Source organism: Dromaius novaehollandiae, chromosome 2 (genome assembly GCF_036370855.1).
Source record: "Dromaius novaehollandiae isolate bDroNov1 chromosome 2, bDroNov1.hap1, whole genome shotgun sequence".
In the NCBI taxonomy this organism is placed as follows: domain Eukaryota; kingdom Metazoa; phylum Chordata; class Aves; order Casuariiformes; family Dromaiidae; genus Dromaius; species Dromaius novaehollandiae.
Genome location: NC_088099.1, coordinates 15,304,451 through 15,319,091, shown reverse-complemented (window position 1 = coordinate 15,319,091; position 14,641 = coordinate 15,304,451). Strand labels below are relative to the sequence as shown.

The following is a 14,641-nucleotide window of genomic DNA, read 5'->3' as shown; positions in this document are numbered from 1 at the left end:
ACATTATTTTCTACCCAGACCTTCAAAGCAGTTTCTGTATTGTAATTCTGATGGTACAGTATGAATTCTTTGTCCTTCTTTCTGCTGCCTATGAATGCTGCTTTTGATTTACACAGTAAATTGCAGTGTCAAGCACATTACTTTAAAAAAAATGTAGTTTTCTCTTACTGTATATTTTTGCTAATTTTTGAACATAGCTAATGCAAACAGGATACATTTAGGCCCTCATCGAAGAGTTGATTGTGTGAGTACCTCTTCTGCTCTTTAGACTGCCCCTCTGAATTCAGCCCTGGTTCTGTCAGTGACTTATTATGTGGTTTTGAATGGGATTTACCATCTTGATCTGATTTGGTAGTCTGTGAAATGAGTATGATAATGTTTCCATTGTACACTGTATTATGAGGATTAATTTATGTCTATTTTATACTCTTTTGAGACTGTGTTATATTACATGGATGCTACATTTTTCCAGTTTCAGCTTATTGAAAAAATGACAAATCCCAAAGTCTAACAACTAAAAATTTGACGGGACCTGATGATTATATTTAGTTGTATTAGTAATGATTAATTTATTGCAATATGAAATTAATTGTAAGCTTTTTTAAAAAATGACAGTTTACACCTGTGCTAGGTGGTCTGTGAAAGTTTCTTCTAGTTTAATGTTAAGAGCTGATATATTGTTGTGTGGGAGTAATGAATTTAATGAAACACTGCAGAAACCTTTCAACAGGGATAGAAAATCTGTTTAGTTACCCTTGATGACAGTGGGGAAAAAAAAATCCAAAGGCTATCTTGCCTGTGCAAGGGGGAAAAAAGATCCTGTGAACATTTATATCACCAGGAACCATCCCATTCTGGTGGGACAACTCACAGGAATAAATATTTTGCCTGGCCATACTTTTGGCCCGTTGTGGAAATAAATGAGCTGTTAGGATTTATCACACACTATTCAGGAATGTTGCATAACACCAAAATGCAATAAAATGCTTGTTCAGGGGAAAGTGTAAGATTCTTTTGGGTGCCTCGAGATGTATTCTGACAGCCTGCTGTGGAGCTTAGGTTGTCTCCATCACATCTAAAGTCAGTGGAGAAGGGGAGAGCTACACTGGCAATATTCAGAACACCTCATTTAGGCATGTAATACCTCTCTGTATTGTATAGTGTTGGGATGGCCAGCCTTCCTGTAAGTGAAAATCTTTCTATAGGCAAGAGCTGCAGACATTTGCAGTGTATGTATGTATGAGGGACAGCAGGACTCCAGGTGTCATCCAGGCTATGACAGTGGGTCTTCAGTGTTCACTGACATATTTTTACAGTGGGAAAGGACCAAGTCCACAACTACGTAACTAGAGTGACTTGGCAACGTTATGTTTGGGCAGCTCCACATGCGGGTTTCTAGTAGCCCTGAACTATTACAGCCTCGCTGATGATCTTGTGATACTACCCTGGCATAGGAGCTGCACTTGAACTGCTTGTTAGCAACATGTGAGTGAAGAATGCCAAGCTGACTACCTCAGCTATAATGAAACACGGCCTGGCACCTCCAGGTATTAGAAGGTCTGAGTTTCCCCTCGTTCTGTGGAGCTTAGATGGCATACTAAGCATCTAATCTGCCCTGTCCTCATAGCTGGTAGTCTGACTACATCCTTAATTATGTGAGAGTTCAATGAATCTGAAGAAAAGTTTAAGACTCAATAAATATTAATTGGATTCCTACCTAAAATAGTTTTTATAAATGTTTCTGTCTCTTTGTTGGAATTTTCAAGGTCCTAAATCTTGCATGAGTAATTCTTCCTGTTTAGAGACCTAATAAAGAATATCACCTTTTAGGTCTTTAACTTCTGTGAATGCTTTATGATAAAGCTGTCCCTTGTTTGCTGAGCTTGGCCTGTAAACAGGATGGACTAGGTCATTGAAAAGCCATGCACTATTTAGTGTGTGGTAGTGGTGAAGACAGGGTTTCAAAACCTAAGCACCACAATAAGGTAACTTCCTTTCCTTGTGAGAGTGAGAGGACAACGATTGTTGTTTCAGGGTGCCGGTAATAGCCTTTTCTATTAGCTGGATACAGCTGTCCTCTTTTTCTAACTTGCATGAGGTTTTACCAGTTGAATATACTGGCTAAAATTTGCACTATCAGTGCAACAATGTGCTTCAGACAGAAAGCATTTTGCAATCTCTGTTTATTTAGTGGGTAGAAGTGGAGCAGGCTGCGCTTTTTTAAATGTTAACCAGAACCAGTCTCCTGTTTCTCAGGCAAGGTGAAACTAAACCATTTACGAATTCCCAAACGTGAATTTCTGTTGATGTGTAACTGTTACCACAAGGATATTGCCGTCTGTCCTGATAAGGCTAACATTAAGATTGTTTATAGAAATTGCACAAAGGAGACTTCTATGACAGCTCAGTAAAAAATACATATATATATGCATTTCCTCACTTCCTTTTATGGCAGGATAATATATATTCTTACTATAGTAAAAGTTCAACAATAACAACTGAAAGTGGCTGCAAAAATGAGAACAGGTCATTGACCTTAAAATTAGAAAAATCCAGAAAGTTTGGCAGTACCTTATGTCTCAGTATCCACTTGAATTCCATTCCAACTTCCAAGTTTTAAAATGTTGGAAAGAAAATGTAAGTTTTTGCATTTAGTTGTTTAAACTGTGACTCTAAATCTGTTCAGCTTCATTTCATCAAAACGCCATGCGTGGAAGCCAAAAGCCTGGAGTTGCAGTTGGTTTATGCTAGAAAATGATGGTTAATTATAAAGCTAACATCCAGTGGTCTGCTGAGGACCATAGTGCGCTGTGTGAGCAGCGCAAAGTGTCTCTAAACTGACTGAAGTTAAGTGGCAGAGAATTCCCTCTTTACAACACTTTTGTTAGTGGAAAGCTGGCAGAAGTGGCTTTCTGGCGATAATTGTCCACCACTTGCTTGAAGGGAGAGTTGCTGTGATCAGAAAAGAAGGCAACAGAGCGCAGTTGTGGCAAACTGGGTTTCTGCTATGCCCCACTCCCCATCAACATACATTTCCTGGAAAAAAAAATGAGCCTTGTGCTACAGCAGACTGGTCCAGGAGCAGGAGAGCCCAGCTGGCTTCTTGGAGTCCCTCACTGGAGAACCAAGGCTAACTATATTTCTATTGCACGGGAAAAACAGGGGAAAGCAGGTTAACATGGTGCTTGGAAGAACATGGCTGCAGCACAAACAGTGTTTGAACGGGGGAAATAAGGGGTGTGTAGAAATCTGTTCTTCTGGAGAAAAGAAATAGCAAATGGGAATGAGCGGTGAGTGATATTCTTGCTTTGATAGATAATTGTATTGTCATACGGAACTGAATAATGTAATAGGTACAAGGAAAAATATGAAAGAGAAAAAAACTGAGGTAGGGAAAACAACCTGGTTAAAAGTAGAATTTGGGATGCAAGTGCAGGCTGTGTTTCTAGGGTTTTGACCATAATAATTTTGTATGCAGGATGATTGCTTATGACTGTTAAATACTTAAGTATGCGCAAAATTTAGCAGTTAATTGCTGTTAATTTTCACTTATGTGCTTTACTAAGTTTACATGCAGCTTGTCAGAATTTTTTAATGCCTTTACGTGGCAGTGTGCAATACTAGAAAAATACTCTGGCCATTCTTAGAAGCTAGCACCTACCGTGATTTTGTTGCTTCCCTTCAGATTACTCATGGGCCTTGCTTGCGGAAAATGCAGTGTATGGAACTTAGGTGTAGTGCAGTGTTTCAGCAGGATTTCAAGTAGTTTAACTATTTATTAGACAATCAGAATTTTCCTGCTCTTCCTGTTTAATTCTGTTTCTTATACAATGTCCATAAATGTGGATCTGAGCATGTATTAAGTGACATGGCTAACATTTGTCATGTGTGATTCTCCTTTCTGCTCCCTGGGAGGAAAATTATGTAAGGATTTTAAAAAGTTTTTTTCTTATTTTATTTTCATTTTATGTCTGCATTAAACACAATTATTTTACAGTATTCACACATAACAACCTTGTTTATGTGAGATTGCTTGCTTATAAAAAATCACAAATAATGGCTTCTCATCCAACAGGGAATGGACAGCCTATCCCACCATTATGTACACTCTTATTTTGCTAAGTGCATTGGGTTGTATAGCTTTCAAATCATAGTACACCAAAGTGCATTTAATCATCTACAGCATGAAACCATTATTATTTTAATCCCGCAGTTTGGTTTATATATTAGTTGCCTCCAGACTTGTATGCTGAATGCTATGGTAATTTCCCTGGAACAGAGCTCCACAGGCTCTCTATGGGGTGAGTTAATTGGGAAAATGTTTTAAAAAAGAAATCAAATAGAGTATATTTAATCAGCTGTAATAAGCATTTGTCTGACAGTTAAGACTCGGAACATCTCCCTTGTTCCTAATGTTTAATTTCTGAATATTTTGGCTCAGAATTGTGGATCTGAGTTGCAATCCTTACTTGTAGTCACTAGTTCTTAACAGAGTAATACTATTTTCATTATTGTATCTAAAACGAATAGTGGTTTCAGGATTGCACCTGATCATTATAGAAGGCAGCGGTCTAATGCATGTATTCCTAAGGCTCCTCTATGGGGGTTAGTGCACAGTAAGCTATGGTGAGAATTTACTAACTGTGGTTTAGCTGTTTTAGGTGCTTTCTTACCTGCAAGGTAGTATAGGCCACTTTGCAGCAGGGTACCTTGCAGGCAGACACTGGCAGTGTCAATCAGGAGCATCCACACAGAGAATGGGTGAAGGATGGCTAATACACTGTAGCTTACTGCATATTAACTTCCCCATGCGGACCAACTCCTAGTGAAGTACCCAACTAGATGAGTATTTTAATCCATTACAATGCTGGCAAGCATAAATGCCTCTAAGCGTACAGATACATGTTCCTTCTGTGTTTGATATAGAAATGTACTTAGTGCAAAAGCAATGATAATATTACACATAGATAGACTCCTGTACTTTTTATTATAAATGGTATATAAGAAGCTTAACCGGGAAAAATAGTCATGTAATATTTCTATCATATTTTGTGTTTTTGCAGTGAGAGAAAAACGCAAGAGTCTCTATATAAACCACGTAAGTGAAAATGCCTCGCTATGCAGCTTTCTCCTTGTTGTCTATATTATACAGTAAATAAGAGTTATCATACATGACTAGCATACATATTGGTGAGAGGGTGCTGATGCTTCAGATATCTGTTCTGCATCAGGATCCAAAATTATAGGTCTCTACTGTGTGAGCTAGTGGACCGGATCTATTGGTTTAACAATAGTATCATGCTCACAACCACTGTACGTGGGTAACTACTACTTGGGACAAAGAGCTGCACACATTAGTATGATTTTCAAAATTATTACAGAAATTCTCAAAACTTTGAATTGCATTTGCATGTAAGTTTGTTTTTGGTAGAGCATCTATAGCATTTCATGCTTACGCAAAAGGTTCTGAAGAACCTGACCAGTGTTGACGCAATGTAAATGTGTATTTGACATATGGGGTACATGCTGAGTACAGAGTCAGATTTTTGGTATATTTATGTACTCTGGCCATTTGTCAGCTCAGTTCTTTTCTGTTTGCAAAGAATTGCCAGTGAAGCCAAGAGCAAATGCCCCATAGCCTGCTTTGGGTACGGGATCAGGCTCTTTGCCACTATTGGTATTGTTTGTATTACTGAAGCACCTGGAACCAGTGTGATTCCCAGTATTTTAAGCCTTGTGCTAAAAAATCTGGAGTCAGGCACCAACAAAATTGGGAAAGAATTTATGGTCTCCCAAAGGGTATTTGCCTTTAGGGGGAACTGGGGAGAAGTTCCCAAACTTTTTGCTCTCTAGAGTGATCAGCCATAATTTCATGAATCATTTTTCATCTGGTACAGCTGCTGAAAGAAGCAGCTGTGGTTTAGAGCCTCTCCCCTCTCCTTCTCTGCTTTTGTGCTGGTGCAAGCGTTTGTGCAGCTCTGGGTAAACTGGATTGGGGCATGGCTCCAGGTAGGTTTACCACAGCTAAAAGCTGAAGTGGATCTATTCCCAAATGTGATTCATGTCAGTGCTTGCACCCACACAAAGGGAGGCAGGAACGAGCAGCCGAGTGGGGTGAGAAGGCAGGACTGCTTCATTTGTTGGCAGACCTGGTTTGCGCTGATTTAGTGACTTTCTGAAGCTACAGCCTAGCTTCAAAAGCAAGCTGGGATTTTCACAGCTTGACAAGAGTTAATATTTTGAGAGAGTCTTGAAATACTGTACGACATAAAATCCTGGGAACTGGCTGTGCTAGGTCAGCAAATATTCTCTGTGCTTCCACCTTCTCTTCCCCTGTAAAACATTGCCATTGTTGACAGTGCACGTGAGAGTAGTTTGCATTGCAATTGTGTTATAATAACGTTCTTTGTAAAACTAATGCGCTGGGTTCCTGTAAACTCAGTAATGTATGCTCAATAACTCCCAGCAGGCTTTTTAGCCTCAAACTTGGAGGGTTCAAAGCAAAAAAACAAATATTCAGACACTAAGAAGCAAGGTATTAACTGAGTTTCTGTGACAATCCAGCTATCACAGATGAAATCCTCATGTGGCCCCAGTCTTTTCAAGTTGTATAAAAGATGTATTCTGCATTAGGCAGGCCAAGAATGGGTTCCTCTGGCAAATCGAACCAAAATGACTACTACAAATTGTGCTGCAAGCACACTATTGCAGGCATGGGAATAAAACACTCTTTGGCAAGGCTGTGGGCAGGGAGGCTCGGCAAGGCTGGTGTATCCACATGGGCCTGTTGGATTTCTGCACTGAGCTCTTGCCCTTCTGGAGCTGTTCCAGAAAAGGGGAGGATGATCATTTCAGAGTTGTAGTGTCGGGACCTGGCTATTGCAGCTTATCCTTTTTATACCCTAAGCTCTATACCTCTTCCTATTTTCTTTCTTTCTTTCTTTCTTTTTTTAACTGTCATTCAAAGTATTGGCTAAAGTTGCAGCAATGTAATCTTTCCTTGCTTTAGGTTACTCTTACCTTAAATTTGGCTTCCTTGTGCTTGTAAAATACCTCTTCTAATTTGTAGACCTAAAAAAATGTATGAAGCTGAAGTCCTTGCCGTGGCTCTATCTGTGGATGACCTTACATGTTATTCAAGCTTTTAGCTAATGCTCAGTTGACAACCCTATTTTCAAGTGTGGCCCGTGATATTAGGTTCTCAGTAAGATGTTTTGAGACACGGTTGACTTCAGCACACCTGTGAGTATTCATTCAGCACCTCCTGAATACGTAGGCTGCTAAAGGTGATGCACAAAGGGGTGATAATTTTTGAAGTGGTTGCTGTGGCCTTGTACATAACCGGGAGCTGTGCTTAGATTTTTAGGCTGCAGGGGACCATCGCAATAATCTTCCTAGACCTCAAAGAAAATCGAGGAAATAGTTCCTCAAGAAATTGAGGAATAGAAGTGCATTTCTCACAGGACCTATGGCAGTGCCCTTGCTTCCTTACTGATTTTAAGTGCTGAGTCCCCAGATTTGCTCTGGAGGAAACAAGCCAGAGGACGTGAATTTTGGAGTGTTGTTTTGTCTTCCTTTAACAAGAACTCACTGTAATGCAACACACTTCTCTTTTGTGGTTTTTCCATAAGGTCTTTTTTTTTTTCTTTATAAGTCTGTATATACTTATTCTCCTTTTGTGATGGATAACCAGAAGATTAGCAATAAAATATTTTTATCCTTTTGGACTGTATCTCATTGCTTATTTTGCAGGCAGAGTTGAACATCTCCCAGACAGTCAGGGTGGCTAACAAGAGAAGTAGCAAGAAATGCTGGGCTTTCTCTTTTTTAACAGCTTGTCTACTTCTGTGTAAAAGCAGATAGTAGCTTACACACTGCAGTTTCAAAATATCACCTATGAAATAATCTAATTTAACTAATGAATTAAAATTGGCTCTTTTTTGATCATAGCTGCCAGTTGTGACAGTTTCTGGAATAATTTTCTGGAAGCTTAAAGGAATTTGTATCAAATAGTTAATTTTGCTTGTATTTTCCTGTTGTGTTTCTCATTCAAAAGTGTGCTTTCTGGTTATCACTGCATCATTGTTCTTTTCCTTTCCAGCTTGCTCTTGTTTGGAGAATATTTCCATGCGCTGAATAGTCTCCTTTCATCCCCGGGCCCAAGCAGGGGGTTCTTGCTTTGACTTACTGCGTGTTTCCGAGGCTGGCGGTTGCAGAGCCTCAGACTTACCTTGTCAGTGGGTGAGGGTGCAGAATCCCGCAGCTGCCCAGCTTTCGGGTGGGGAAGGAAGGGGAACAAATGGAAGCGGGATGTGACAGAGTCGCAGTCTTCCCGCGGGGTGACAGGCTGGGGACGGTGCTGGGTCCGCTGCGTGACAGCAGCACTCGTCTTTGTAGGGGGGTTGGAAGTAAGCGGCTGCGCGGGGGAGGGAGTCAGTGAGTCACGGTGTATCTGCCATTTTTGCTTTCTTCCAGCCTATTTTAATTTCTACGCAATTGCTCCTTCCACGTTGAACTGACAGTTGTTTTTTGTTACACCTTTGATGCTGCTTTCAGTGTGCGTTTGTCTGTGCTTTTCATCTGCTTAGTCAAGCGGCTGAGGGGGGCAGAGGCGCAGGCTGAGACAGGGGTGCTTCCTTTCGCAGTGAGGAGGGTTGCATCAGTGTCTCTGCCTGGGTAAGGGGAGCGAACAGGAAGGCGGGTTTTGTGTTTTCTGTTTCCAGTGGGGGAGGGTGGAGAAAGAGGGGAGCTGCTGTTAGTGCTTGCAGTAGCTAGTTTTCTGGAACAGGTGATTTTTTTTTGCAGGGGAAAGGAGCAGTGCAGGGGAGGGAGAAGTTGCTTCTCTCTATCAAGATTTACTAGGTATTTCCTCCTCCAGACAAGATGAAAATGCTTTGTTTGCTAAAGAACTTTCCCCTTCTTCTTTGACAGCGTATGCTTATAAAATCTAATCTGTGTTTAGGAACAGTAATATCCAGTAAAAATGAGGGGTAGTTTTTGCATACTGGAATATTTCTGAAAGAAGATAAATCCTGTGGAGAGGAGTGTAATGTTTCTCTTCAACATTTTGTGGATTTTGAAGTTTAAATTAACTTGGATCTTGGAGCAGCAGCTGCCTTTCAGCAGCATCTTGCTTAGGGATCTGGAAATGGCTTCCACTGTCTAGATTCCCAGGAGCTGTATGTTCAAATTCCAGCAGACTTAATATCATTTTATCATTCCAAGTAGATAAATTTACTTTTATGTATAGACCTAAGTTTGTTCAGTATCCTGGGGAAAAGTTCCTGGGCATCATTCATGTCAGCACCCGGGTGCCTATGAGTGATCCTGCAGTGATTTACGTGGTGGGTCCCCCACTGATGGGGACCCGTGGAGAATGGAGGGGCCCTTCAGTGTACGTTGCATGGCACACGCAAGATCTGTGAGCTTTTTTTTGCATTCTTGAAATGATGTATGGTGTTTGCTCCTGCGTTGACTCCAGATTTTCCTGTCAGAGCGGATAAAGAGGCTGCTCTGCTTGCCTAATGTAAAACTGCTAGGCAGATGACTGGTAACCAGGTGCTTTCAGCTGGTGATTGTAAGAGTAAATATGTTACATGCTGAAATGGGAACATAGTCTGAGAAGTACTTTAATGCATGAAGAATGCAAAGCACAACATAAAATGTGAGACGTTTTTGTGAGGTGGCATGCCTGAGGCTGGTTATTGTGAAGGTTTATAATTGCTGTCCAAATTCCTTAAGATACTTTAATTAACATTCCTTGCTCAAAGAGAAGAGCAAGATAAACTGCAAGATAGATTAGAGGCTTCTCAGGTGCTATTGCAGCAGCTCTCCTAGAGATTGCTTAATTTGTTGATTGCTCCTTTCCAATGGAAGATCATAGAAAAACAGGTCTGGAGGGGGCCTTTATAGGCCATCTGGTCCATCTGGCAGATTCTCTAGACCTATGTCATTCCTAACAGATGCTGTTTAGTATGCTTTACAGGCTTGCTTAATAAGTGAGAATCAACAGGTTCCCTTCGATACCTTACCTGAACTTACTGTTTGAAATGTTTTTTCCTAATATCTGTAAGCCCACTGCTTCTTTTCCTGTCTGCTGAAAAGACATCTACCTCCTCAGTCAATCTCATGGCATTAAGCGATACGGAATGGCAAACTTTTGCAGGGCGGGAAAACAAATGTTAACAATAACGTTTAAGGGAAATGACAGCACAGAGGAGAATCTCTTAAAAAGGTCTACTGTATAATACTTGCTGTGTTGGGAGACTAGTAAAGCCCCTTTGGTCAAATTGCCCAACACTGGCGATTACATGCTATATAAATTCAAGCCTTTGAACTGCTTTTAGTGTTTGAAGAAATGTTTAATCTTCTCAGGTTTGCAAAGAAGGGTGCTCTATATTAGTAATTAAGTAGGGCCTGTGTGTGCTGCAGAAGAGTTTCCCAAGTGTTATTAAGCCCTCTGACACTTCAGCGGTACTCTGACATAGTTGCTTGTAGTTGGTGTGAGTAAGGCCAAGCTGTGCTTACTGAGACGTCAAAAAACTGCAAGTACAGATCTAGGCTGAGTCGTCAGTTTTGAACATTATGAAAACATCGGTGAGACAAATAATGGCAAACAAGGTTGAAGCATGTCAGAGAGTAGTTAGGTAGAATGGATGTTACTTAAGAGTGGTCAAACGGGCTTGTTTTTATTGTAGATCTTGTCAGAGAAAGCGATACAATGGTGCGGTTTCCTATAGGTTTTGTTCCGTTGAAACCCCCCTTCTCTAGCCACTAAACGAATACAATTGTGCCATAGTCTCCAGTTGTGCAAGATGAAAACAAATGGAGAGTTTTGCAGTCCATGCAGCGAATTGTGTTGTATAGTTAGCTTGATTTTAGAATTAAGCACTTTGTTGACTTGTAAAATCATGTTACCTCTGTGAAAAATGTTGTCAGAACTAAATCATGTCCTGAGGCAACAGAAGATCTTTAAGATAGGAGCCTCTCTTTTCCAAGTCAGAAGCAGTCCTGGTACTTTTGCTTGTTGCTGTTATCTGGCTTCACATATACTTTTATTTGCCAGTTTTGCCTTTTAGCATTTTGGCCAGGCTCTACTGCCTTGAAGCTAATGGGCAAGTCTCCACGAATGGGTGCAAGCAGGCCTCAATTTTTCCATGAAGGAAATAATACTGTTTAATAGTACCTTTTAAAATCCTGCAGTAACTTATACCTGGTTTAATGGAAAAAGAGACAGTACTATTATTATTTAAGAAACAAGCTGCAAATTATCTTTCGATCAACAAGTGCAAAGGAGCACTGAAAAAACCTGAAATTCCTTTGCCCAAACTCCAAGCTGCCTGGCTCAGAGCCAGCTCTGGTGTAGAGGCTGTATAGCTTCATTAGGGGAGTGTGGTGCCCAAGTTCAGTCTTGCTGCGAATAGGGGCAGAGTGCCACCCTAGTGTTGCTAAACAGCTTCCAGGACAGAGCTGGCTTGTGCCAATTCTGATCAATTTTGAGTGTAAGCGTGGGTCAATAGTCACCTGTCCGTTACACGTTTCTACCCAGGAACACCCTGAAATGACTATTTTAACAAACCCCACAGATTTATGTTTAATTTCTGAATGATTTTAGAATGAAGCCCAGGAGAAATTCATCCTTTTGTGTATCCTCAATGTGAACTGGTTAGGAATTTGTTGTGTCAAAAATCAGGCTAACTAAGCCATTCTATTTCAGATAAGATGCATTCTATATAAGATTCAAGCAAGTCATATTGTTCAGACATCTTAAAATCAGACCATAAAAAAGATTTGGAAAGTCGGAAGTTCCATGGAGGAGCTGGGGAGTAAATTAAGCCATGATTTTTCCTTGGTGCTAGCTGTGCATGAGGGCAAAACTGCTGTTTTTAAGAGCTGGAAACACCCTAGCGCTAACAGAAGTACCTAGAATCTTAGTCTCTTGGAGCTTGTTTTGTAGAACGTGTAAAAGCTTAACAAGTTATAAAGCAAATTTTTCCATGGTACATCTTTTCCTGTAAAGAGAAGTTCCACAAAACAGGTATTACGTTATCTATGTAGCCTATCTTGGCAGCATTTCTGCAGGAGCTTATTTGGTTGAAATGAGAAAAATAATTACTACTTCTGGATTAAAGAGCTACAAATCTTCTCCACCAAAAGAAGTCACAAAATGGTAGAAAATTGGTCTAGAATCCAGAATAAGAGGTTGTTTACTATCTCCTGCCGCAGAGCAGGATCATGTGCATCGAAGGCATTCCTGGCATATGCTTGTTTTACTTGTTCTTTATGATTTCCAGTGATGGAGATTCTATCGCTGCTCAAGTCACTCAGGTTAGTACTTAACTATCTCTGCCTTTAGAAAAGGTTTTTTTCACTATTACCTTCTCCCGTTGTTTCATGTCTAACCTTACTTTTTGTTAGTTCAATGTAAACCTAATGTTTCTTATCCTGTCCACAATGGTCATGGAGAACAATATACTCTCTTCTTTGCAGCTCCTTTTAACATGACTTAAGACCATTATAATTGCTTTGTTCTTGGAGAAAACGTCTCCAATCTTTCCTTTTCTTCTCCAATCGTTCCTTTTTTCCCTAAAGGAGTGACACTGTTATTATGTGGTCTGCACATCGTTTTCTGAGGACAGTCTTGACAATTATTTGCTGTATTATATTTACACATATGATTCTTCCCTAAAAATACAGCCCTGTGTCTGTTCTTAATCGATTGCAGAGATACATGTTGTGCAGATTGTTCCCAAGTTTGTCAAGATCGTTCTGGACTGTAACCTCGTCTTCTGTTATGTTTTTTTAGTCCTCCGCAACTTAATGTTATCTGCAAATTCAGTAAAGAAACTCTGGATTCTATTATAAAAGTCATTTATAAATAAGTTGAGTAGACCAGACCTCTGTGAAACTTCCCTTATTTCAACCTTCCCATTTGACAGTGATCCCTGGCTTTTTCAAGTAATTTTTACCTACCATGGTTGCTTTGCTTTGCCCTTTGAGAGTTTTGTGTGAGAGGAAGTCAGAAGTCTTGCTGAAGTTAAGATGCATGAAATTACTGTATCTTAGCTTGGGTACAAAATATTGCTAGTGCAAGTTAGAGTATGCACAAGCACTTCATATCAATGATATGCTTTTAGTTTGTTAATGGTTTTAATAGCAGTGATTATCGAGGCTCCACATGCCTTGTACTCACGTGTGCGTGTCTGTATGAAGATTTACAAAAGGAGCTATGCCACCCCTTTCTTCCCCACTTGTCATCCATAGTGATGGGACAGAACCTGAGAAGAGTCCAATTAACGTTGGAGGGTTTGGCTGTTTTCTTCAAAGGCTCTCTAATTCTCTCTCAGCTCTTCTGATTTTTCTCTGGTCAAGACTCCCTGACTTGTCTAAACTGAACATTTCTGCTGTCGGACATGATGGATTTGAAATGTGAAGGCATTAAGCTCCTGCATAATTTTGGGTGGGCTTATTCCATTGAAATGGATGTAGTGGGGTTTGTCTGCCCAGGGCAGTGCTGTATACTGAGGTGATACTCAGTAACTTTTTTTTCTCTTCCACAAGAACAGAGGAGGTTCAACGTGCAGCATTTTATGGAGGTTCAGAAACGCCTATTGATGGGACTGTGTGGCTTTAGATGTCTTCCAGCTTAGTCAAGCCAGAATGTGAACCTGAGTGTGCTTCCCAGGGATCTGAAAAGGCAGGAAATCCGTTACCTGGTGTAACATGTGGCTGCAATTGGATGCCAGAAAGTTGAGAAAGCTGATCTCCTCATAGGTTGGTTGTTTGTATGGCACAAATGTGTATATTTATACCCAATATAGTAGGTTTACACTTGGCATCATTTTTCAAACCAGGAGAGGTATCCCTTACTGCCAAGTTCTTAGGACCAGAAAGTGAGACATGAGATACCACGTATCTTCGAAAGTGTGAAAAGCTCTGACCCTGACAAAGTGTGATGTAAGCTAAAAACCCTGGCAAGCACTGTGATGTGGTAATTTCAGAAATAAGGTGTGTGGCTCTAATTTATTGGCTTGTATTGAATGTGAGTGCTGTTTACATGAGAAAGTTAAATCTGATTGTGGAGTTGCTACCAACTTGGTTTCTGTTTTCACTTGTGCTTACGCTGGGTGAATCCAGTCTATTTATCTTAACTTTTATCTAAACCTTTAAAAATATTGACACTTAAAATGTAGACTTAGAACTTCCCATGTGCTTTTTTTTGATGCCGGTATGTCTGTACTTCCTCCTTTTTTTTCAGCCAATAAAAAACCCTATTTTTGGTGGGTTTTAAGCTGCTTTGCTTTTATCATGCATGTAGAAGGTACTGAACAGTCTAATCCAGAGATATGAACTGAGAGATGGTGGAATAAATCAACAGAGCCCTAGGCATTTTCTCCATATACATCAGTGCTAGAGGCTAGATTTGATGGCATTATTGCTTCCAGTGCTTTTAAATTCTGTTTCTGTTGCCTTGCTTAACATGTAACAACAGCTTGGAATGTAGATGGATTATGAATGTCCATATTATTAGGAAGTACCTTTCCAAATGCCTGGAGAATTTTTGAGAAGGGATCATCTTTTTGATGTTACTTTTTCATTAAACTCTTTCACTTCCAAGAAAGGCAGGTCAGCCTACAAATTT

The 14,641-nt window shown here is 40.2% G+C and overlaps 1 protein-coding gene across 2 annotated transcripts in view; it reads left to right on the top strand.

Annotated features, from left to right (window-relative positions):
- Positions 1-14,641, top strand: part of CCNY (cyclin Y) — a 131,811-nt gene that overhangs the window by 82,811 nt on the left and 34,359 nt on the right. For both annotated transcript variants that reach the window (XM_026101559.2, XM_064505782.1), the window contains exon 3: positions 5,064-5,098. In XM_026101559.2, the coding sequence (XP_025957344.1) occupies positions 5,064-5,098 (35 nt within the window). The remainder of the gene's footprint in view (positions 1-5,063; positions 5,099-14,641) is intronic.